This window comes from Ceratotherium simum, chromosome 1 (genome assembly GCF_057802395.1).
Source record: "Ceratotherium simum simum isolate JZ-2026a chromosome 1, ASM5780239v1, whole genome shotgun sequence".
NCBI lineage: Eukaryota > Metazoa > Chordata > Mammalia > Perissodactyla > Rhinocerotidae > Ceratotherium > Ceratotherium simum.
Window position 1 is genome coordinate 75,469,282 of NC_141900.1, and position 26,658 is coordinate 75,495,939.

Genomic DNA, 26,658 nt, shown 5'->3' on the forward strand with positions numbered 1-26,658 from the left:
GAGGGAGGACTCTGAATGGGATGATCCTCAGATTTCTGAATTAGGAAGCTGGAAGGGTGGTGCCCATTCCCTGATGGAACTCTAGATGGAGGAGCAGTTGTGGGTAAGGAAATATTGAGTTCAGTTTTGGATGTGGTGAGCTTGGGGTGACTGTGGGCCATTCCATGGGGAGATGGTCAAGAGGTGGCTAGGCATATCTGGGTTGTCACTATTTCATGAATGGTTCCAGTCAAGAGCCACTTGTTACCCTTTATCTTTACCTTGCCTGTCAGTTGCCAAGGCCTGTCAACTCTACCTTGTTAATATTTCTTTAATCTACATTTACATAAATCTCTGGATTGGTCATTGGATTAGTGTGTGCAAGGCCAAATAACTGTGAATACCTTAGCGTTTCTACTAGGCCCTTCAATATCAGATCATCTGCAGCTTTATCTCTCTTGACATCAGTCCATATAGAGCCTGCTCTCCAGCCATACTGAAGAGCGCAGTCCCCAAGATCATGCTCTCTTTCTTCTGTGTCCAAGCACAAAAACATGTCTCCAGTCCCAACCCCCATCCCTGACTGCACACTAGGGAGAGGCAAAGATGAGTAAGACAGGGCTGACCCTCTAAGAGCGCCTGGTAGACAATCAGAAAATTGTGGCTCAACTGAGTCATATTTATGTCCATTCTTTGAGGTTCACTATAGCAAAAAGCCAGGCCCCAGGATGTTCATTTAAATTACGTAGGCAATCCTATCGCAGAGAATCCAGTGGGTTACTTCATCATCACATAAAATAGATGGTTCATGTACTCATGTTGTTTTATTCTACTGAGAATCCAGACATCATTGTTAGATACAAAAATTGTTTGGTGTGCTGCCACAAATAACTATGAAAAGTACATGTGTGTCAATTTTTCTTCTCCTTGTCTGTATCTGACTGCTGTAGATCAAACGTATGGAGAAACCAGTAGCTGAGAGTGAGGCTGAAATTAGTGAAAATGTAAGAGTAGTTCTTTTTTTTTTTTACAGTTTTATTTATTTATTTATTTTTTGTGAGGAAGATCAGCCCTGAGCTAACATCCATGCTAATCCTCCTCTTTTTGCTGAGGAAGACCCGCTCTGAGCTAACATCTATTGCCAATCCTCCTCCTTTTTTTTTCCCCCCCCAAAGTCCCAGTAGATAGTTGTATGTCATAGTTGCACATCCTTCTAGTTGCTGTATGTGGGACCTGGCCTCAGCATGGCTGGACAAGCGGCTGACGCGCCCGGGATCCTCTCAACCAGGCTGCCGGTAGCGGAGGGCATGCACTTAACGGCTAAGCCACGGGCCGGCCCAAGAGTAGTTCTAGTTTGTACGCCATAGTAGGTCTTACACGTAAAAAGTTAAAGGAGCTTGTTTTATTATGGAGGAAACTACAAGTAAGCAAAATAAAATCTATAATAAAATATTCTGCTGATTGCTCAGAATTCCAAAAATTATCATCGCTGTAGATTGGATAACCTGCAATTGCTTCATTACCATCCAATACATAGAAAGTGAAATTATTTATGGACAGAAACAAACTTTAGAATTGCATTTGGTAAAGGTAACATTTTATTCAGCACAGACAAGAAACATTTATAATTTACTTCTCGTTTCAAGAAGTCAGTTCAGAATAAGCCAAAATTATCCCAGAGAACTGCTTATATTAAAAACAGGCTGAAAGTTGTTTGAACTGTAATTGCCCAAAAAATTGGAGGATAAACATTCTTCCTGTCACTATTTCTCTGGAAAACCCCTGTGCCGCTTTAAGGAAGATAAAACAAAGGTAAATAGAGTGTGCAACTCAAATCTTGCTTAACAGAGTGATTTATCTTCAGGTCTACTAACCAGTGACAGGAGCACATCTATATTTTTCTAGTTGCTCCGGGTTTATTCCTCCCTCTGAGCCTGAATTCTGAGAGAAAATAGTAAAGTGTTGGGTTTAAGACCTCGGACCCTGGTACCCATCATACTGCAACCGAATTTTGACTCGAATTTAAGGTAAACTACTCAATCGCTTTCTGCCTTAGTTTCCCTATCTATATAATGGGGATTGTTGAAGGGATTAAATGAGATTATCTAGACCTAGGAACAGTGCCTGGCATACAGGAAACTCTCAATATACGTGAGTTACCATTACCATGTCGAGTTTCCCTCAGCGCGCCACTTTGCCTGTCTGTCTAAATATTACCATAATCAATATAAACGGCATCAGAATGTGAGGGGGCAGGGGCCACGTGATCCCTTCACGAAAGCCACTTGGGGGCCCTTCAGAGAGTCAGCAATCAGGCTGGAGAAGGACAGGCAAGCGCGCCCGCGGGCCGCGCGCGATTTCCCGCCGCGCCCGAGAGCCGGGCGGCGGGCGGGCTCCGGGGGCGCCCGTGCAGCGGCGGCGGCGCGAGCGGCGCCTCGGGGCCGGTGAATCATCCCGGCAGACACCGACACCGCGGCAGCAGAGAGCAGCGCCGAAAAATGGCTGAAGCGGGCACGGGCTTTCTGGAGCAGCTCAAGTCCTGCATAGTGTGGTCGTGGACTTATCTCTGGACCGTGTGGTTCTTCATCGTGCTCTTCTTGGTCTACATCCTGCGGGTGCCCTTGAAGATCAACGACAACTTGAGCACAGGTAAGGCCGGCTGCCCGGCCCGCGGCGCCCGCCCCTCCCCCGCCCCGGAAAGTTAGTGCAACTTGCGCGGGGCCGCGGCCGGCGGGGGCGGCCGGCCGGGCGCGCGCTCGGGGCTGCGCGGGGGCCCGCCCGCGGCCGCCCGCCGAGGACGCGGCGCCTCAGGTGGCGGGGCGGGACGGCGGGGTCCGCGGAGGCGGCCGGCGGCCTTCCCGGCCCCGCGGCTCCGCGACTCCGCGGAGGAGGAGCCGCGCTGCGCACACGCCGCGAGGCCGGCCCGCCAGGCGGCGACAGCACCTCGGCCCGACCCGGCCGCCCTGCCCGGTGCTCGTCGGCGGGCGACGGCGGAGGACGCGTGTCGGGGGCGAGGGGTTCCCGCGGCCGCCCCCTGGGTGTCCGCCGAGGGCTCCTCAGAGTCAGACCGCGGCCTTCCTCACACCCCTCGGCTGGGGGCGCCGAACGGCCGAAGCGTGGTGGGACGAGGCGGCCCTCCTCACGCCGGCGGGACCCGGCCGGGCGCCCCCGGGGGTGCTGCCCAGCGGCCAAGCCCCCCGAAAGGAGCCGACCCCAGCCGGACCCGCGGGCCGGGACTGTGGGGGCGGCGCCCTCTGGGGGCCCCGGTTTGAGCCCCCGGCTTGGGACGGGAGGGGGAGGGGGGCGGCGTCGCTGTCATACACACGGGGAGAGGGATTCCCGAAAGTACCATCAGGGGTGTGGATGACGTGTCAGGTTGGCAAACGGACTGTCAAAGGGACGCAAGGAGAGAGGGACTCCGGCATTGATGATGGTTTTAAATGATCTCTCCCTTCTCTCCGCGCTGTCCCCGCCTGCGTAAGGCTCTGGTAACTGGTCATGTCCAGAATCGTAGAGAAAGCTCCGCGTGCTGGGTGAGCCCCGCGTGTCGCAGATCCACGGTCGGAAGTGCAGAGGGCAGTTAGAACAGGGTCTGAACAAACTTGCTACGAGCCAACGGAATCGTTAGAAAACGACCCCAAAGAAAACCCACACCAACAGTAACACTCCAGAGACAATTCAGAAACACAAAGTATATTTTGCAGGAAGGGTTACAATCCTTGAAGTCTGGAAATAGTTGTGGGACTCAAGTTAGGGGTTTGTTTGTTTGTTTTGTTTTTTTACATTTCACAGTACTTTGGGAAATCCTTACAGTCCTGAATATATATGTGTATATATAGGTAATACGTGTGTGTGTGTGTGTGTGTGTGTACATAAATATATATATACACACGCTAGGTAGAATATATATATATATATTCTAGAATCTATGTATTCTACCTAGCGTGTGATTTACATACTTTGGGAGTCCAGGTCTGGAAATGCATTTTCCTGTGGGGTATTTAAACTGCCCTAAAACAATTTTTAGAACACTTGAGATGATATACTCATTTTGTTAGATACTTGTGCTTTTAAATACTAAACCTCAGACATTTTGATTAATTTAAACTCGTGTTCGTATTTACATTTATTTCATAGTATCTCTTGGAGGCAGATAGGATTCTGCACCCTAGAATCACCTTCCTATTTTAATGGATACTGCTTAGCCCTTGGATTCAGTCATCTCAGAGACCATGGCTTTCTAGCTTTTCATCTTTTAGAGTGGCTGCTTGTGACAATACTGTCTTCCTTGCTTTAGGCAAAAATACTCCAAGATACTTTCTAGTCCCAAAGTCCTATAATTTTAAGAAGTTGTTTGAATATATGTGGTAAGGTAATCCTACATTTATTGGTAAGTGGGTTTGACTTTTTTCTTCCAAAAAATTCATTGTAGGATTTTTAAAAATGTGAATGTTTCTCATTCAATTTACATTAAAAAAATTTTATTTTGGAACACACATTTATATACCACATTTTCTTAAAGTAGGTTAAATAATCATCGGGGTGTGTATGTGTGTGCATGTGCCCCTAAGTGCCACATACCAGTGCTTTAGGCAGAACTGGCAAGAAGCAAAATACCTCTTGGGAAAATATGTAGTTTTCAAGGAAGAAAATCGTTAGATCTCCCAGCACCTTTAAATCTAACATGTCTCACAAATACCTTTATTAATTTGTATAGGGCCATTTCTCATTGGGGTTATAAAAGATAGAGAAAATATGAAGATGAACAGGCCTTCTGGGCTGAACCTCAGCAGACACGTGATAGAGGGAGCCTGAGGCTATTTTCCCCAGTGATGCTTGCACTTCTGTTTTCAGTGTGGTTTTATGCACATTTTAGTCATAAAGGAAGGTAAAAGGAGAAGCACACAGAGAGCAACCACCTCTCTGCTATTTCTGTGAGAAGGTAGGAGGAGAGGGGAACATTGGACCCTCCCATGGTGGAAACTTGTCTTTGCAGGGAAATCTAAGTGGGTTCTCATGGGACTAATTTTGCTGTTCCTCAGCCCTGTGGTGCTTGCTCTTCCTGTGACGGTGAAGGTGTCCGTGGAGAGGCAGCTGAGGCTGGAGCTGCTTTAGGGAGCGGCGGGTGGCGCAGGCCTCCTTCCTCAGGGAAGCTAAGGACCTATCAAGTGAGGCAGATGGATGAGGCAGCAGGAGCCAGGGCTGGCATGACACAGGCCCAGCTCTGCCCTTGTGAGATTGTGGAATCTGGTAAAAATGTTCCGGCGTTGTTGTGGATGTCTGCTTGGCATCTTCTTCTCAACAGCTTGATGACCTGTGACAATTTTAATATTTCTAACCTCACTTGATCATATTTTGTGGTAAATGTGCTTAACTGATTTGCTTTTTTAAAAATTTCTTGAATGCCTCCTATGCATAGGGCACGGTGGCAAGTGCTGTGATGGAGAAGATATACAAGGGGCCAGCCCTGTGGCTTAGCGGTTAAGTGCGCACGCTCCGCTACTGGCAGCCCGGGTTTGGATCCTGGTCGCGCACCGACGCACTGGGCGCGCAGCAATGCACTGCTTGTCTGGCCGTGCTGAGGCGGCGTCCCACATACAGCAACTAGCAGGATGTGCAACTATGACATACAACTATCTACTGGGGCTTTGGGGAGAAAAAGGGAAGAAAAAAAAAAGGAGGAGGATTGGCAATAGCTGTTAGCTCAGGGTTGGTCTTCCTCAGCAACAAAAGGGGAGGATTGGCATGGATGTTAGCTCAGGGGTGATCTTCCTCACAAAAAAAAAAAGAAGATATACAAGTTTGTAAAACTCAGGCTAAATAAGGGGTGTACAACATGGGTACAACTTCCCATAATGCAAAGTGGAGCAGGACAAGGTGATGGCAGCTTCTCTTGAACTGAGCCTTGGAGGATGAGGAGAATTCCATGGTTCTGAGTTGGGGACACAGCGGGTGAGCCTCCCAAACACATGCAGGAGGATGGGCAAGTGCAGGTTAGATTCAGAGAAGTGTGAATCACATGGAATTTAAAACAATAAAAGAAAAGGACTTTAACTGAACAATGATACTTTTGCAGCTCTTGTATTATGTATAATTTTCCAAGTACTTTCAAGGTTCTTTTCATGGTATATCTTAGTTTCATTGTTCTGCTTCCCTACGTTCAGCATCTGGGTTTGCTTGACCATCATTGCATTGAGCCTGTGCCATTTAGGGAGAAAGTTCAAAGAATTCCACAGACCATACAGAGAAAACTTCATATAAGCAACCAAATCTTGTAATGAAAAATGAATTTTAAGAAAGACAAGGGAGAAAACAAACATGTTAGAATGGCACACGCTGGTTAGCTTTGAAAATTGATTTTTGATGCTCTGCCCTTGAGTTGGATAGAAGAGTGTTAAAGTAATTCTATGATTTACTGAATATAGAATGAACTTTTAACAAGATTAAAAAAAACTCTGAATTATATTATTACTTGTCAGTTTTCAAGTGAATTAATGTCCTAAAACAATGCTTTTCCAGAAGGGCAGAAAATTAATTGTAGATATGAATAGTCAGGCAGACTATTTATTATTCAAGAAAAACAATAGAATAGTCTTTAAAACCATAACTTTATATGGTGGTGTTGATAGCACTTTCTCATCTACCCTATGTTCTGAGGTTTTAAATGCTGAATTTGAAACACTGCATGATAACACGTTTTCTTAAAATGTGCACGTTTGCCATTTTTGCACCAAGCAACTTAAGTGATTTTCCGATTCTTTTTCTGTTTCCTGAAAAGCAAGTTTTCAAAGATCTTTGAAATCCTATTTCATTCCATTTGGAAAACATATGTAATAGTCTAACCTAGGCTTCAGGTTGTTCGTATTATAAAACTTTTTTTGTGTTAAGATGATACAGATGTATAACTCTTATTTTACTGAACTGAAATGATACCTAACTTTAGGTGTAGTTCAGTTTTGAGTATTTTAATATTGGAAATAGTTGCTCTAAATTGAATTAATACTCTGGATTTCTCGTCTCGAGGGCCTGGTTCCAGTTTACCTAGGTCTTTTGCCCCTGCTGTGCCCGTTGTTTAAAATGTTCTCCCCATTTGTGAATCCCATCCAGCCTACAAGGAGCAGCTTGCATGCTGCCTTCTGATCTTTTTTCAATTGAAAGTGATATTTCCTCCAGCTTTCACAGTACATTATCTGAGAAGCATGTTGGCAGTTTTACCTTGCATGTATTATAGTTGCGTGTGTGTGTAATATGTGTCAGTGTGTGTATGTGTGTCTCTTTCTGTATACATGTTTTTTTTTTTTAAAGATTTTTATTTATTTATTTTTTTCCCCCCAAAGCCCCAGTAGATAGTTGTATGTCATAGCTGCACATCCTGCTAGTTGCTGTATGTGGGACGCGGCCTCAGCATGGCCGGAGAAGCGGTGCGTTGGTGCACGCCTGGGATCCGAACCCCAGGCCGCCAGCAGTGGAGCACTCGCACTTAACCGCTAAGCCATGGGGCCGGCCCTCTGTATACATGTTTTATAGCTTCTACTAGACTCTGGTTCTTCGTTTTCCAGTATTATCCCTTGCACATAATAGTTCCTTATCATTCACTGGATGAATGAATCTCCAAGTTTGTGGTGTACCCAGTGAATTGGGATTGGAACAATGGAATTGGTTAAAGACATTACTGCGTATGTGCTTCATTTAAGTTTTCAGCTTTAGATTGAGGTCAGAAGCTGTCACAAAAACTTAAATTCTATGATGGGTCATATGCGTCTCATTCATGGTGGTCCAGTTTATGAACACATAAAAGGACAGTTTTCTGATTAATGTCACCTTTGAGTTTAGGATATATTCGAGACATCTTAGTTGCCCTTATTTTTGGAGACATTTCTCTCAGCCATTAGTGAAGCAATCTGAATGTCGCTTTCTTTCTCAGGCCCTCAGTTTCCATACATGTACAATGATAGCTGTATATTCCTTAAAATTCTTTCTAGCTCTAGGATTCTGTTTCAGCGTCTTCGGATAAATTTTCATTGAATGCAGAGGGTAGAACCAAGCAAATACATGGACTTAAGGGTTGTATATGTTTTTTCCACTTTGGACTGTAATTCTTAGTGACTACAGCTCCAGATTTTATGTGGCTTCCTTCAGTGGCTTTCCATCTCACTGAAAAAATCCAAATATATTACCCTGGCTTACAAAGTCTGATGTTCTGACTCCTTCCTACCCCTTGTATCTGAACTTACACCACTGTTTCTTGAGGTCCCTACCCTCTAGACATGTTGTGATTCTATCTTACACTTAAACATGCCTTGTTTGTTCCTGCTTTATGGCTTTTGCACTAGCTGTGCCCTCCGCTCAGAACGCTTTCCTACTTGATTTTTGCACAATATTCTTCTTACTATTCACATCTCTGCTTAAATTCACTTCTTTTGAGAGGTTTTCCCTGATGACCCAATCTAAAATGACCGTCCAGTTACTGTAATATTGCCAGATTTGAATTCTCTGCATAGCGCTTAGCATTGTTTGATATAGTTCTTGTTTGTTTGTTTGTTTATTGCATTCTCATAGGTGTCTCTCCTGTGACTGTAAACTCCATGGCAGTAGGGACCTTGTTTAGTCTTATTGTGTTTTGCCCTTAAACAAATAGGCAGCCAATTATTTCTCTAGCAAAAATGGGTTTATTCAGGATCAGCAAAGAATTGCAATTTGGGATCTGCAACCTTGGCAAGCCACGTGAAAGTTCTGAGCAGCAAGGGAAGGACAAACTCCTTTATAGAGGGGAAGAGGAAGTTGGGAGGGCTATTGTAGACCAAGAGTTCATTGGAGGAGACTGAGAGTTCAAAGTATAGTGGCTTCTCATTGGCTAAGTTGTGATAGTCTCTCATTGGCTGAGCTTCTTGCAGGTCAAGAAGAGGAAGTGTTTCTTCTTCTTGTTGGGCTCTGCTATCGACATAGGGTATGAGAACTCCCCCTTTTGGCCTTCTAACTCCATCCTAATGAGGTTTCTGTTTATTTATTTCCACATTTACCCCTTTTGATCAAGGTCTTTCTCTGAAAGCATCACTGATCAAGAGTCAGGTTATTCTGGATTCGGCAGCCTTTTGTCCCTTGGTGCCAGAAAGGACCTTTCCTGGATGTCATGTCCCATGTCAGAGGGAAAGTGCACAAATTGGAAATCTGTTGTGGCCACATTTGAGTAAGAAGGAGGGATAAAAAAGAGAACTCTCAGGCACTTTTCTAAAGTTCATATGTTATCAAGTCATAGGCATTGGAGATGGCCTAAAGTGTTATGTCATCATCAAAGGTTTGACAGACAAAATTCCAACAGGCCTGGTCCAGACATTTTGGGGAAGCTGTCTAATCAGATGTTATCTGCTTCAATTCTGAGAAATCTTTACTTTTAAGTCAGCAAATGATATGCAGGTCCAGTCAAGGGTTTGATGCTTTCTTCAGGTGTGTAATGTGAATCCAAGAGTCTATTCCCTGGAGTTTTGTGGTACAAGGGTTAGTTAACAGTACCTGATAGGGGCATTTCCAGTGAGGTTGAAGAGAGTCCTTCTGGAGGTGTTTTTACCTGTAGATGAAATCTCCAGTTTGTAAGGCGTGTTGCGTAAGGTCTTCGTCTGCCTGAAGAGCGCTGTGAAAAGATTGCTCTACCAGAACATGGTTATTTTTAATAGAAGCAATTAGATCTTTGCCGTACTGGAGCGTATCTCCTTTTATTGGGCGTGGGTCAAAAGAGGCAGGAGCCGAGTACATTGGGCGTCCTGTGACTATCTCAAAGGGTAAGAGTTTATGAGTTCCAGAGGGGGTGGATCTGAGATTTAGAAGGACCAACAGCAGTGCTTTTGGCCAAGGTATTTGAAGGGTCTCTACAGATTTTGCCAATTGAGTCTTAATATACAGATTTTGCCAATTGAGTCTTAATAATGATGTTGTGTTTTTGACTAAACTGTAGGATTGAGGGTGGTAAACTCAGTAAAGTGTTGTGAAACTGGCCACACAGCACAGGCTTGTTGAAGTACTTGACCAGTAAAATGGGTTCCTCGATCATTATGAAGTTTGAGAGGAGTTCCCCAGGTAGGGATAATCTTTTCCAAAAGGACTTTAGCCACAGAAGAGGCAGTAGCCTGCCTGCAGTGGAAGGCTTCAGTCCAGTGAGAAAACATACATACCATGACTAAAACATGTTTATATCCGTGAGATGGGAGAAGTTGTATGAAATGCATTTGCCAAACCTCGAATGGTCCATTAGGCAGTTTAAAATGTCTGGGAGCAGTACAAACAGGCTTCCCTGGGTTGTATTTTGGACAGGTGGGACAAGTGAGGTAGGCACTTGTTGCAGCCTTGTTAATATTTCCCCACCAATATTGATTCATGAATGGTATCATTTTGTCAGTAGACCAATGGTTTAATGCAGGTACAGTGGTTAGGAGTGGAAATTTTAGAGTCTCCGGTAGGACTGGGTTGTTATTTGGTCCAAACCAGAGCTTTATCTTTTTATCAAACCAACAGTTGTTGAATTTTCAGTCTTGTTTTTCCTTTTCTGAGGCCAGTTGTTGGGCTTCTCTAGCCAGTTTTTCTAAGTTATCATTTGGGGAATATCCCTTTGGACCCTGACAGAGGCTTGGCTGCTGTTGGTTCCTTTCAGGGCAGCATTCCTTATGGAAATATTAACAAGGTGATTTCCTTTAGCTTCCGGAGAGTCAAGTTTAGAATGCCCTGGGATCTTAATTATAGCTAAAGTGGCAGGTAAAAGTATAGCATCCAATAATTCCTGAACATAGGAGCCATTTTAAATTTTATTTATGCTGGAAATAAGGAAGCCATGTTGCTTCCACAACATTCTGAAATCATGAGCTACATTGAAAGCATACCTACTGTTAGTATGAACGTTGGCCATTTTGCCCTTGGCTAAAGTACAAGCCTGTGTAAGAACGTATAATTCAGCCTGTTGGGCTGAAGTAGCCATAGGTAAAGGTGCTGCCTCAACAGTATCAAAAGGAGTTTCAATAGCATACCCAGTACAGTATTCGCCATTGTCACATTTTAAATAAGAGCCATCAGTAAACCATGAGAAGTTGGCATTATCCAAAGGAGGTTCCTGCAGATCATCAAGAGGAGTCAGGAGGTGATCTGTGAGCATTATGCCCTTGTGAGGGACTTCTTCAGTAATGGAAGGGAGAAGAGTAGCAGGGTTAAAGTTATTACAGTGTAAAAGAGTTATGTGAGGAGCAGTTAACAAAAGGATTTTGTAGGAGGTGAGGCGGCTGACTGAAATATATTGAATATCATGAGAATTTAGGAGGGCTTCCACAGCATGAGGTACAAAAATGGTTAAAGGGGATCCCACAACGATTTTCTCACTGGCCTTAACCAAAAGGGCAGTAATGACTCTAAGGGAAGCAGGTTATCTCTGGGCCACAGGGTCCAGTTGCTAACCCGTCTGGGTCGATGGCGGTCTCAGTGTTTTTGGGTGGGTACCTCAGGGCATTCCCTTCCTTTTCATATACAAAAAAGAGAAAAGAGAATCTGATAATTGGGATGTCCAAGGGCAGGTGGGTTCATCAAACTCTCCTTTAAGGCTTTGAAGGCTATGTCATCCTGTTCTTCCCATAAAATTGGGTTGGGATGGTTGTTCTTTGGTAAAACATACAGAGGTTTGGCCATAAGAGAGAAATTTGGAAGCCAATTTCAGCAATAGCCAACTAGCCTGAGAAAACCTCGTGGTTGATGCTTAGTTTTGGGAAACTTAGGACACCAGGAAGCCAATCTGGATGTAGATGTAGCTCTTGTTCTCATATAAGATGCCCTAAATATGGAACCTAGGTTTGGGCGAACTGCAGTTTCTCTTTGGCGACCTATGTCCCTTTAAGGCTAAAAGCTTTAGCAAGTGGATGCTGTCTGCCTGTGAGGAAACTTCGGAGGGAGAAAGAAGAAGCAAATCGTCCACATATTGCAACAAAGTAGAACGCAGGGAACTTTATATCATCTGGATCAGCCTTCAGGATTTCTGAGAACTAAGAGGGGCTCTCAGTAAAACCTTGAGGCATTACTGTCTGGGTGAATTGTTTTTCTTCCCAAGTGAAGGCAAAAAGATGTTGGTTAGCTTCATCAACTGGAATACTAAAGAATGCACTGCATAAATCAATTACCATAAGGAATTTGCTTCCAGTGGAAATGGATGTTAGTAGTATATGAAGGTTAGGAACAACAGGGTGTTGAGGGATAACAATGTTGTTTCCTGCTTGGAGATCCTGGACAAACTTCCACCCTCATCCGTTGGGTTTTCTCACAGGTAAAATAGGAGTATTACAGGGACTAGTACAAGGGAGAATGAGGCCTTGAGCCTTGTAATCCTCTATTATGGGCTTTACACCTTGAAGGGCTTCTTTGTTTATAGGTATTTATTAATTCTGGAGAGAGGTTTTGAGGGATCTTTTGAATCTTGATGGGAGGTGCGCTGTGAATTTTACCAGTATCAGTTGGAGATTTTGCCCATAAGGAGGGTGGTGGCTGATTCAATGGGGACACACGATCAGTGTTTCCAGAATCAGCTCTAGTACTGTCAGAGATGAGGAAATAAAAGATGTCAAAAAGGTCATTTAATTCACTTGGTTGACTGTTTTGATGGCTACTGTCAAATTCTAGAATTATTTCTTCCTTTTGGGAGAAAGAAATTCTGGCATGATAGTTTTCCAAGTCTTGGCCTGATAAATGAATGAGGCGGAGGAACTAAGGAGAAAAGGGTGTGTGTCTCTCACAGGGCCTAAAGAAAAGGGAATAGTTCAGAGATAAGAACCTTTTGAGGTTTATTAGAAATCTCCACACTTTGAACTGTTTTAGTACTCGGAGGCAGGGACCGCTTTATAGTAGTGGGGTTAAGCACCAAGAGTGTGGCTGAGGTATCAGGACAGAAAGAGATACATCTCCAATCTAGAGAAATGTTTCTCCAAGCCGATTAAGAGGGAGGATTGGGAAGAGCCCTTGCAGTTCCTCGGAGCCCTGTCATTGAGAATTTGGAGGACATTAGAAAGGCTAGTTAGAGGGCTGAAAGTACTTGAAGCACTGAAATTTGTAACAATCTCTTTTCCAATGTCCTGGCTCTTTGCAATAATAGCAGAAACTAGGAGATGTTTGGTTTTGTTTAGGGGCCTTCATTTGCTAGAGTTGAAGATTAAGAATTTTAGCAGTCTTTCTTTTAGGTGTCTCATCTAGAGTGCGAGAGAGTGAGTTTGCCAGATTAACTAGGTCTGGAGAGGAAATAGTTTTCCGTTCTATCCTGGTCGTTTTTACTAGAAGAGAAAGGCCTTGGTTCAGCCCATTAATAAACACAGTTAAAAGCTACCCGGGTGGAATCAACATCTGAAGGAAGACCAGAATTTTTAAAAAAAATAATCTGAAAGTTGATTGTAATAGTCACGAACAGGTTCATCAGGTTTTTGTGCGTAGCCTGAATTGTGTTCCAATCAGTGGGCTTTGGGAAAGCCCTAGGAGTTGCCTGATGAAGTCATCTAGTGATTGCTGGAGCCTGATCATACAACAGCTCAGCAGGTTGGTCTCGGTGGTAGTTCTAGAGGCCTTTCAGGATTTTCCCAATTACTGGTTTTCGTCCAATGCTGGGCCTGGCCTTCAGTGATAAGCATATGAAGTAGCTGATATAAGTCAGAGAAACCAGGTTGATAAGTTTGAATGACTGTATTAAATTCCTCAGCAAATCTGTGAGGATCTTTGGTTACTTTAAGAAAATCTTTGACTATGGCTCGTAGTTTAGCTTTAGTCCAGGGAGTATAAGAAATTAAGGGTTTAGCCTTTGGATCCTCAGAAGGCTTAATTTTAAAAGGACAAGTTCTGATAGGTTCAGAGGAAGAGGCAGTGGGGAGAAGTTCAGGGAAAAGGGGAAGTTTGGCAAGAGAGTTAGTATGGGGGAACTGAGGGTATAGAGGAGGTGTAGACAGTATAGAAGGGAAGGAGGAAGATGGTACCGGAGGCGGAGACTGAGACAAAGAAGCTGGGGAAGAGGAACTTGAGGCTCCGGAAGCCGTTTTATCTTTCTTTAATTGTTTGTTCATCTCAGTTAATCTTAAAATTTTATTTTGCAAAGAGGCAATTTTAAACTCCTGATAACGTTTGGAAGCCTCAAAATACCTATCGAAATAAGTATTCCATTTGATTTTGGAAATTATAGACCTGTGGTTATCCAATTCAGTTTTAAGAAAAGTAAGTTTGGGGAGTTCAGAAGTTCCCCACAATGGCCATTGGTGTTCTAAATTACTTTTGGTTGGATCGGTCCATTTAGTTAGAAACACACATGAGGAATGACCACGGTTTTTAAACATAAAATTGGCCGAGGTCCCTGTAGGGGGTTGCGCCCTCAAAATATTTAGGTAACTGGGATCCCACTTCCTAGAGGTTTTTCTCTAGAGCAAAGGAGTAATTTTCAAACAGCCTAAACAGCTCAAACAGATTTAACAGCTTGCAACTCAAACAGCTTGAACAGCTCAAACAGCCTGCAGGCTTACTACCAGCCAATTCTAAGGGAACAGTCCACTTATTTAGGTGGACCGAAAGTTGATCCACGCAGTACCAATAGAACAGTCTCCTCCCAAGGGAGTCAGGCCAAAGCTGGACCGGCACAGTTCTAATGAAACACTCCGAGAGTCAGACTGAAGACTAGCACAGTTTAAGTAGATACCGTCCAGTGCCAAAAGGAATTGGACCAAAGACCAGTGAAGTTCTAAGGAACAACCTGGTTCACCGAGTCAGGCCAAAGTGCCACCTGAATACTTGCGGACAAACAAGGCTTTAACCAGAAAAGGATGAAGCCTTAAAATAGATCTTGAATAAAGCCTAGAGAGCCTCAAACATAAAGAAGGCGGAAGCTCGGATCCAGGAGAAAAACTTACCCTCAGACTCCAGGGTCAGAAAGAAAAACGGTGAGCTCAGTGGGCTCTTTTGTGGATATTGCACCTGTGTGCTCACCAGCCTTGGAGTCGTCAGGACTTCTTTGGATCACTGTATGGGCCACCAAAATGTTGACCTTAAACAACTAGACAGCCAGTTATTTCTCCAGCAAAAATGGGTTTATTTGGGATCAGCAAAGAATTACATTTCGGCGTCTGCAACCATAGCAAGCCATGTACCAGCCCGGGAGCAGCAAGGGGAGAAGAAACTCTTTTATAGAGGGGAAGAGAAAGTTGGGAAGGCTATTGTAAACCAAGAGTCCATTGCTGGAGACTGAGATTTCTAGGTGTAGTGGCTTTCCATTGGCTGAGTTGTGATAGTCTCTCATTGGCTGAGCTTCTTGCAGGTCAAGAAGAGGAACTGTTTCTTCTTCCTTTTGGGCTCTGTTATGGCCGTAGGGCATGACAACTCCCCCTTTTTGCCTCCTGACTCTATTTTAATAAGGTTTCTGTTTATTGACTTCCACATGTGTATCCCCAGGATCTCGAGCAGTGCGTGTTTGGACCTAACATGTGCTCAGTATGTATTTGTTGAATGAATGAGAAACTGTGTCAGTTGGTTGTGGTGACTCAGCAGTAATACTGTCCTTTAGGAAATGATTTTAGAATCTATCATGTAGTCATTTCTTATGAGATGGAGAATTGTTTACTGACTCTAAGTTATAAGGATTACCCTGAAATGTTTACTGATGTTCCAAAATATTAATATGTTTTGATCCATTCTTTAGGGGTAGAATTTAAGGAAGTCTATCCTTCCGGTCTATATTGTAAAGTAAATTTAATATAAGGAATGTTAAGAGTCAAAACTTGATCATGTTGGGAGCTAGTTTGTGTAACATAACCTGGAACTTCAAACGTAGGGATTTGCAGAGTTAAGAGCCTTACTCCTGTAAGGATGGAGTTTGGGATTTTAACAACATGGAAAAAGTTCTTGTATGTAGGGAAGAATAGAGTAATAGAAGAAAGATTTGGTTGGGAAATTTTTCAGAACAATATTGTCAGGCATTATGAAACGTAACACGTAGAAGCATAATTTGAAGTGACTAGAAATACTTAAGCAGAATTTTAAGTTCATGTATTTACATATTCCCCCCACTAACTATAGAAACCATTTCTAAGTTTATATGAGAAGCCAGGATGAAAATAGTTTTAGCATTATAGAAATTTGCTTTATTGCCAATTTTTCTGGCATATTTCTTTCTCCATAAAGTACTGCGTATCTACTGAAAGAAATATTGGCTGTGATAAGATGAAAGGAACATTGGATTTAGAAGATTTGAGTTCAGATCCCAGTTTGCCATCTCTTGGGTAACTTTGGACAAATTACTTTGTAAAAGATTCTTACCTCATAGGTGGAAGACAGTAATCTCTATTTCACAGTTTTATTTTGAACTCCAAGTGAGATAACTTTTAGCATTGAGCCCTGAGCATAGCACATAAATAATACTAGCAGCCATATATTGTATACCTGGTTGTTCTAGTCCATTTCACTGACTCTGGACTGGGTTCATTCTTTCATTAATTCATTCATCCCCTGGTTTGTTTATTCATTTGTTTGGAGAGGCAGGTGCCTATAAAATTGAAGTTACATATTGTCAGTTATTATTTGGACATAAAATCTCATGTCAGTTATATTCCTCCCAATTTCTGCACTTGTTTTCAGTGCTGAACAATTAACATGCTTTAATATACTGCCTTGTTCACTAATGCTTCCAGGTATATTTTGCTCCCTGTGAGCAAGGGCCATGCATGGTAGAAGTCATATCTTGAAAATAAGATTGAGTGTAAACCTGTTGATTGGAACTAGGAAGGGATGAGGAAATAACCTTTGTTGGGTTCTTTTTTTTTTTTTTTTTGTGAGGAGATCAGCCCTGTGCTAACATCTGCCAATCCTCCTCTTTTTTTTTTTTTTTTTTTGCTGAGGAAGACTGGCCCTGGGCTAACATCCATGCCCATCTTCCTCCACTTTATATGGGACACCGCCACAGCATGGCCTGACAAGCGGTGCGTTGGTGCGTGCCCGGGAGCCGAACTGGCGAACCCCGGGCCGCCGCAGTGGAGCGCGCACACTTAACCGCTTGTGCCACAGGGCCAGCCCCATTTTGTTGAGTTCTTACATGAGCCAGGCACTGTGCTGCCTGCTTTATCATTGGTCGTTATGCTCCCTGGGCTTGATAATAAAAGTCTGTTTATATCCCATATAAACAGCTATATAGCTGATTCTCTTTGTACATGTGGGATAAAAATTTTTCAAAGCAAAATGAATACTGTTATAATACTGGTTATCCTATTCAAGGAAGCAATACAAGTGAACCGATTTAAAAAATGTATTTCCGCAGCTTAATTTATGAGTAAGGATGAGAACTTGGTCTTGAGAGCAGGGATTATGACATTTTCATCTTTGTGTTTCCATCATCTGGTCATTGCTCAGTGATGATGCGTGAAAAGATGAATGCATAGATTTCTTGAGGTGTTTTTAAGGCTTTCCAAGATTGATGGCACTGGTGGTCCTTTTCTTATTTCGCTTCACCACCTAAGGTTTTTCTTTCCCTTGGTTCAGAGGGGTATATACTTAGCACTCAAGGCTGTGCTTATTATTTGCCTTGCAACTGAAACTCAGAGATAGAAAGATTCTTCTGAGGTAACTGGAGCAAGAGTTCAAAGACAAGGGAGGAAAAAGAGTGTTCCTGTGTATTCAGAGGAGGTGATTGCCCGAGGTGGAACTAATGGAGAAATTCAGAGCCGGAGAACACTGAGGGGAAGAAGGGATAGTGTGGTAGACGTGTGACTGGTCAGATGGGTCAGGACAGCTCAGTGATTGTCCAGATGTGGGGCTGGAATGGGATGACAGAAAGTGTGCAACTGGACAAATACCACAATTTAAGGAGCGTTTATACTCTTAAATAGATTGTAATAGGCACAATGAATATTTGTATGGGTTGAGATAGTTGTCTTTGGCTTCCTAGCCTGGTGATAGAATTGGTCCCTTGACTGGAATGCAACTTCACATGAGATGGTAAAATGAATGAGAAAGTGCTTTGTAGACTGTCAACTACTATTTAAATCCAAAGCTTTATAGTAGTTTGTTTCTCTAGAAGCTTGTATTCTATAGGCTTTGTCTCTCACAGTGAAATGACAGGTTAAAATATATAATGAGATCTCATTTATCCTGGATAGTCTTTGTAAAGAATATCCAAGAATTGCACTAAGCAGGATGATGAGTTTTTGGATTGTTTATAACCACACTGCTGAACGTCCCTTTGTTGTAAACAAGAAACCATATCTCCCAGCATCCTTATTGTATTTGAGATGTCATTGTGAAGATACCTATAAAGGGTTTTTAGTTTCCCAAAAGAGAGAGAATAAGTAATGAAATTCATTTTTGATGTTACAGTGGAGCAGGACAGTTGCTCATGTGTTAACTATTACCAATCATTCAATATAGCAGGCATTCCTGCTCTACCTGCTGTGCTAAAATAAGAAACTGATGGGCTCAGTTAGCTCTAGCACTATTTCGTATTAGCTGTGGCTGTGGCCAGAGGAGTCACTGCTTAATTGCAGTTACTAAATCTCTTGGCAAAATAAGGCAACATTTATTGAGAGAGCATTTTTTTTCCCCTTGGAATTTTAGGAAATGGAAAGTGTACTAGTTAGAAGCATACTCTGTGGAGAACCCTAACTTTGTTTCTTAGTTGACTTCAAAATCTAATACTGGATCTTGGTTGAGTGTCAGTCTTTCTGAAATTTTGAGCAAGCCTGTAGAGGACTTGAAAGGAATCTCTTAGGTCAGTGAGAAAGGACTATTTATTTTTTATAAAAAAGTTTAACAATTTAAAATAGCACAAACAGTTGAAACACTCTGAGGCATAGAAGTCTTAAAAAAAGAAGTAGCTTTTAAAAATAAGCAGTTCAGGTCTGGATTTATGTGTGATCTAGAGTCAGGGTTTTTTGTTTTATTTTGTTTTGAAGTCAGTTGTAATTCCATTCTAAAATGTTATTTGATTAGCAATTGATAATAGTAGGATGCTTATGGTTCCAACCTCTGTTAAGCTTTTCCAGTTTCTAGTCTCCTTCTCTTGGGAAGGAGAGAATGAAATTTACTTCCCTACCAAATTGATCTTTTTCATAAATTTGATAGATGCTGTTTATTGAGCATTATTAATAGAACTAATGAAATAACGTTCTTGGGGTGTTTTGCAATTTATTACAACCACTTACTCATTTGGTGCCTTGTCTGTGACATACATTTAGATTTCTATAGTGTCACATAATAACGCTGTGATCTGCTTTGTACTTTGCAAAGCCTGAGGGAGAGGGGAATTCCTATCTTTTATCACTGATATCTTTTATTTAAAATAAAAGGAAACAAATTATACTTTTCTCACTTCAGGCGCAGAGTACATGATGTTATGGTTTAGAGAGAAATTTTTTTCTTAGCTTATTTGGCTCTTTTAGCAAAGAGAATGTTTTAAATTGTACCCTTACATTTGAGAGATGAAGTGTGAGGAGCTAAATTACAATTTTTAAATATTAGAAACTTGCTTCTCAATTGTTTTTTCTTTAAACTGGAAATTGTATATGCATTGTCATTCAGTAAAAGTCTGAAAATGCAATATGAAAAAATCTTATAGCAAATGTAATCAGTTGGAGAAAGTCATTGTCTTAAGAATAAACTTTTTTTTTCTTTTACACTATTTGAACAATCAGATTCTGGGAGGGAAGGTACAGACGCGATTACATGACGTTAAACTTGAGCAAACATATACAGACGTTAATTACTTTTGGCTATAAAAGAATTCCTAAAAATGTTTGGATTTTACACAGTTTTTTTTTTTTTGCCTACAGAAAATAATGTAAATTAAAGGAACTATAATTCTTAAAAATAACCATTTTTAGTTTTTACCATGAGAATATATGTGATGGAGAAGAGTAATAAGATACTTAAAAAAGATAAACATGTTATTTAGACCTGGAAACTGTCCAGCTGCTAAGAGAAAACAAAGATTTATTATTGCTCAGTCCAAAGGGAAAACTTAAATGATATTAGTAAGTGTAGTGATTAGCAGGCAGGGACTAGCCAGGGAAACGGAGTTGTGTAGCAGTGGTCACAGATGAGGGCTTTTTCCCTGCCATGTCTTTAACGTTATGGCCATCCATTGTTTCATGTCTAGCTCGCTTTCTAGGAATAAACACGTCTTAGAAGTAAAAGATGGGGCCGGCCCCGTGGCATAGCGGTTAAGTGCGCGAGCTCCGCTGCTAGCCGCCCAGGTTCGGATCCTGGGTGCGCACCGATGTACCGCTTGTCAGGCCATGCTGTGGCAGCATCCCATGTAAAGTGGAGGAAGATGGGCACAGATGTTAGCCCAGGGCCAGTCTTCCTCAGCAAAAAGAGGAGGATTGGCATGGATGCTAGCTCAGGGCTGATCTTCCTCACAAAAAAAAAAAAGTAAAAGAAAGTCCTAATTTTAATGTATATTCTTCTGTTTGTAACACATGCAAAAACAAAAGAAGATATAAAAATACTTAGACATTGACAGAATATTATTAATGGATTTACACTCCTTTGTTGCAGTAATTATCTCGATAAAATGTTATGTTTCATTAAAAATAATGCTATTGAGGGGCCAGCCTGGTGGCGTAGTGGTTAAATTGGTGCACTTCACTTTGGTGGCCCAGGGTTCGCAGGTTTGGAGCTTGGGCGTGGACCTGAACACCGCTCATCAAGCCATGCTGTGGCAGGTGTTCCACATATAAAGTAGAGGAAGATGGGCACGGATGTTAGCTGAGGGCCAATCTTCCTCAGCAAAAAGAGGAAAATTGGGGGCCGGCCCGGTGGCGCAAGCGGTTAAGTGCACGCACTCTGCTGCGGTGGCCCGGGGTTCGCGGGTTTGGATCCCGGGTGCACACTGACGCACCGCTTCTCAGGCCATGCTGTGGTGGCGTCCCATATAAAGCAGAGGAAGATGGGCACGGATGTTAGCCCAGGGCCAGTCTTCCTCAGCAAAAGAGAGGAGGATTGGCATTGGATGTTAGCTCAGGGCTGGTCCTTCTCAAAAAAAAAAAAAAAAAGAGAGAAGATTGGCAACAGATGTTAGCTCAGGAACAATCTTCCTCACTAAAAGAAAAAAAATGCTATTGATATGTGAATGCTATTGATATTTAGCTTTATAGAAATCTGTTTTTAGCATTGACTAGCCAACAAGAAGATTGAAAAGTAGCGGCTAGACAGTGTCAGTCCTTTCAAATCGATTTATTTATTGAAGATTTTAAATAGTTTAGGCAAAGTTCACATACCCTCCTAGGCAGGAAGCCCAAGTGTGTTTGTGAAATGACTTTATTTTCACCTTGCATTTAAATGAAACTGCTCTCTCCCAGTCCTGGCACTTCTTTCACTCCTCTTTTCTTAGAGGCACTGGGGAACAAGTTACTGTTGCTTCTTGCAGCACAATGTTGTATGCCCACGATTCCCTGTCCTAGTTTTCTTACCACATGGTGTAGCAAATTATCCAAAATGAGATGGTAAAATTCTCAAATCAATAATAAATTAATGTATCATGTGTTACTTTTTCTTAGAAATAAGATGGGTCTTAGTAAATCAAACCACTCATGATATGATGAAGTGTTGCAAAATATCGAGGGATTCACTTTCCTTTGTATGGGTTTCTATCATTCCTACTTCCTCTTTTGCCACTGATCACAGAGTAACTCAAATAAACCTGGATTTCTCAAGTTATACTGTTTTGGAGGTGTAGGACTAAGGATATGTTGATATGAATAAGTGGTAACAATTCTGAGCCTGCAGGGTCCAGCCAGGCTCCCATGCCCCTAGTGACAGCTATTAATTCCCACTCTTGCCTGTGAGTGCTGCAGCCACACTGTTGTCACTTCTGGCTCCTGGTGCTTAGGACCACATCTCATCTTCCTTTCTTACTGGTTCCTGTTTTGGGGGACATTAAAGAGTGGCTTTGGTCACGCAGCCTGTGCAAGTCATTGTCCTCGGGTGCAAGTCTGCAGGGATGGCTGGTCCAGTCAGTTTTATAGGAGGCCTGTTGGGCCTGTCTGCTGTATCCAGCTTTGCCACTCCTGAATTACTGACTGCAGTAAAATGTGATGGTGCTCTTACCACATTTTAGCACAAGGTCAGTGTGGGTTCAAGTCTTTACCAGTTCTGTGATTTTACCACTGATTACGTTATCTATAATTGAGGATAATAGGATTGTGGTGAGGATTAAATGAGATAATATGAGCAAAGCTTTAGCACAGTGCCTGGTGCAATCTAAGTGCTGAATACAACTTTAGATGTTGTAGTTACTGTTGCTGCTACTACAATAATACCGATCTTGTTCTGTAATTCTTAGTGCCTGACTCAATCAGCTTTTTCTCTTGAGTCAGTTTCTAGAATGGTAGTTTTCTTTTTTAAATGTGTCTGTTCTCCCTCTTCATAGTTACTTACATATTAGTCCTCTGTATATTTTCTGTTTCCCTTCAAATTTTGAGGAGAAATTTATGACAGTAGCAATAGGAACTCCATTCTTGGTCATAATGAATAAGCTTTTTATTATCTGTTTCTTACCTTTACTCCTTAACTTTTTGTACTCTATTGTCCATTTTCATAATTTTCCTGGAACTGCTTGAACCTCATGAGTGACGCAAAGCCAGATTCACTAATCTGTTCCCAGATCCTGTTCTTGTTGATTTGTTGTACTGTAGAAAAGGAATCTGTATGTTGAACCCCTAGTCTCTTACCGTCAAATAATAAATTCACAGTACGTGGTGTGGAGGAAGAGAAAGATGACCAAGATGTAGTCCCTGTCCTCAAGGTACTAATGCAGAGAGGGAAAGAGAAACAGGTACACAACCAATGCTAATCCAAAGTAAAATGTGTGGAGCACAAAGGAGCAAACAAATACCGAACAAGGGGATGAGAGAAAGCTTTAAAAAATTCCTGGGTTAGTTATTGAGTTGGACCTTGCTCTAGGAACCCCCAGGCTAATGGAACTGCATTAACACAGGAATGTCATGCTGCTTGGTGCCTTCAGAGCACTGCAGTGTGGCTGAAGGGAGGGTGAAAAAGGCAGAAAAGTGAGAATCTGTTGAGGTTAAATTGGAGTTCATTGTGAAGGATTAAAAAAAATTGAAAAAATTCAAATTATGATATATTTTACTGATGGAGATAAGGACAGGAAATAATATAATGGGGTAACTCACTACCCATATATAAACATTATTTATGTTAACATTTTCCCATAAGTATTCATATTGTTTTTCCTTTGTCTTTTTACTATAAACTGTATAAACTATATTTCCTAGAACACTTCTAGATTTACAGATATATTACATACTAAGTATAGAGAGTTCTCATATACCTCATACCCAGTCTTCTCTATTATTAGTATTTTACATTAGCATGGTACGTTTGTTGCAGTAAATGAACCAACATTGATACGTTATTATTATTGTTATCATTATTTTTTTTGGTGAGGAAGATTGGCCCTGAGCTAACATCTGTTGCCAGTCTTCCTCTTTTTGCTTGAGGAAGATTGGCCCTGAGCTAACATCCGCACCAATCCTCCTCCATTTTGTATGTGGGACACCGCCACAGCATGGCTTGATGAGCGGTGTGTAGGTCCACACCTGGGATCTGGACCTGTGAATGCTGGGCTGCCGTAGCGGAGTGCGAAAACTTAACCACTACGTTGCCGGCCTGGCCCTTGATACATTATTATTAACTGAAGTCCATACTTTATTCAGATTTCCTTAGTTTTTACCCACTGTTCTTTTACCGTCCAGGATTCCATCGAGGATACCGTATTACGTTTAGTAGTCATGTCTCCTTAGATGCCTCTTGGCTGTGACAGTTTTCCATACTTTTCTTGTTTTTGATGACCTTGATAGTTTTGAGGAGTACTAGTTCAGTATTTTGTAGACTGTCCCTCAGTTGGAATTTGTCTGGTATTTTTCTCATAATTTTTCTGGGATTATGGGGTTTGGGGCAGAAGACCACAGAGGTAAAGTGCCATTTTCATCACATATCAAGGGTACATACCATCTACCTGACTTACCACTGTTGATGGTGACCTTGATCACCTGGCTGAGGTAGTGTTTGTCAAGCTCTGCCCTGTAAAGTGACTCCCTAGGCCCCCTTCAAATATCGTACTCTTAGAATGGAAGTCACTTTGCGCGGTCCACCCATAAGGATTTAAGAGGTTTGCTTCCCCTTGAGGAAATAAACGAAGACCACCCAAATGAGAACATTTAAAGGCTATTTATTCTGAGCTTGCTATAGCAAAGGAGTCAGCCACCATCACTTGCTTTTGACAGAGACTCAAAGGCAAGCAGAGAAGTAGGAAAGCTTTACAGTAGTAAAAAGGGAATGTGTCAGGTGTGCCCTGATTGGAGGCTGTTGGAATCGGGAAGCTAGAGTTGGGCTAACGAGAAGCAGAGCATCCTACGTCACTGGTTAGGGGAGCATTCTTGGCTTTCTCAGGTTGATCCTAAATTAGAAATGGGGACAAAAATTAGGGAAACTGTCAGAAGTTGTGGTTTGGCCTTCAGGACTGGTGTTGCAGGATATAGGTCAGAGTTCTATTTTTATATATGGTCTGGTCATTGCCTGTTTGTATATTCAATCTCTCACCCACCTTGAGGGTAGAGTGTCTACATCAATATTTGGAATTCTTCTGCATGGGAGATTTGTTCTTATTCATTTATTTATATTGGTATAGACTCTCGGATATTTATAGTTTTTCTTCCACTGTGAAGTCAGTTAGTGAGAATAAGACTTTTTGTGATGAAAACAAAAATTTGGATCTGAGGGGCTGGCCTGGTGGTGTAGTGGTTAAGTTTGCGCGCTCCACTTCGCAGTCCAGGGTTCGCAGGTTCGGATCCTGGGCGTGGACCTACGTACCGCTCATCAAGCCATGCTGTGGTGGCATCCCATATACAAAATAGAGGAAGATGGGCATGGATGTTAGTTCAGGGCTAATCTTCCTCAGCAAAAAGAGGGAGATTGGCAACAGACGTTAGCTCAGGGCCAATCTTCCTCACACACACACACAAATTTGGATCTGAGATTGTGATGCTTATAATTAGTTACAAGCTTGAGCTAACAAGTAATTTCTTTTTTTCTTTTGCTTACATGATGTCACATAGTCTGAGGAACATTAAAAATGTCTAGACTCTGTTCTTGAAAGCCCCTTTTAGTTCTAGCATTCTGATTCTGTGGACATGATGCATTCACAATTTTCTTTCCATTTAGTAATCTAATTCTTTTGAACCCATTTAGTAAGGTATAGACTCTGTATTCCAAACTACTCTTTAGAAAATGTGACTGTATTCCAAAATATGCAGATGTTGTGAGTTTCAATAAATGGATTTCTAGTGTGTTTCTCTGGGAAGGGTGCTTCCTGGTTATTGGCACTCCTCTGATGTGGAGGCAGTTCTTACAGGAGAACTCCGTCCAGGTGAGAGAGGGGCGGGGAGGAAGAAAGGCACCCACAGAGCTGCTGCATTGTAAATCTCATTTATGCGAGATCAGACAGGTTAGTCCCAGAATGGTGGTGTTTTTAAAGAAGCATAGGCCACCCAACAACAATAACAAAAATGGCTGGAAAGGGATTTTATTCTATACTGTTATATCTTAACAGAGATACAGTTTAAAACCCCAGCAGCTGGTGGGAGCGCAAATTGGTGCAGCCACTATGGAAAACAGTATGGTGATTCCTCAAAAAATCAAGGCTAGAACTGCCATATGATCCAGCTATTCCACTGCTGAGTATTTATCCAAAGAACTTGAAAACACCAATGCGTAAAGATGCATGCACCCCTGTGTTCATTGCAGCATTATTCACAATAGCCAAGACTTGGAAGCAACCTAAGTGCCCATCAAGGGACAAATGGATAAAGATGTGGTATATATACACAATGGAATACTACTCAGCCATAAGAAATGATGAAATCCAGCCATTTGTGACAACATGGATGGACATTGAGGGTATTATGCAAAGTGAAATAAGTCAGAGGGAGAAGGTCAAATACCATATGATTTCCTTCATTAAGTAGTAGATAATAACAACAATAAACAAACACATAGAGACAGAGATTGGATTGATAGTTACCAGAGGGGAAGGGGGGAGGGAGGAGGGTGAAAGGGATAATTCGGCACATGTGTGTGGTGATGGGTTGTAATTAGTATTTGGGTGGTGAACATGATGTAATCTATGCAGAAATAGAAGTATAATGATGTACACCTGAAATTTATACAATGTTATAAACCAATGTTACTGCAATAAACAAACAAAAAAACCCCAGCAGCAATTCTAGTGTCCCCTTTGCTGTTTCTCGTATTTCACCACCCTCCTTAGTTCCCTCTCCTGTTTGCAGTCAGCTGGGCTTTTAGCCTCCTTATTCTCTTCAGCCTCAGTGCTTTATTGCAGAGATTGACACAGCATCTTTCCAGTAAGCCTTTTCCCTCCTCCTACTCTCTCATGTCTTCTCTTGCCTCTCAGATCTAGTCCTTCTCTGCCCATTTTTTATTCTGCATCACAAAAAAACCTAGGAACTGTGGACTAGGAGAGTCTCGGATTGGTGGGGGTGGTGAAGTGAAGGTCTGGGTGGAGTATCAATTTGAAATCTCTTTGGCAGGCTGTGGACAGGTGATGACATCTACACACATGCCAACATTAACACCTTTTGTGCTGTCACACGAGAAAGGAAAGGCTGGTTT

General features: G+C 42.2%; 1 protein-coding gene across 4 annotated transcripts in view; it reads left to right on the forward strand.

Moving 5' to 3' along the window:
- The first annotated feature begins 2,352 nt into the window (after nucleotides 1-2,352).
- Nucleotides 2,353-26,658, forward strand: part of ST7 (suppression of tumorigenicity 7) — a 252,222-nt gene continuing 227,916 nt past the window's right edge. The window contains exon 1 of one of the 4 annotated variants that reach the window (XM_004418772.2): nucleotides 2,353-2,628. In XM_004418772.2, coding sequence (XP_004418829.1) covers nucleotides 2,478-2,628 — 151 coding nt within the window. In that variant the 5' untranslated portion in view covers nucleotides 2,353-2,477. The remainder of the gene's footprint in view (nucleotides 2,629-26,658) is intronic. The other 3 variants (XM_004418773.3, XM_014785458.2, XM_004418774.2) reach the window with 3 other exon arrangements.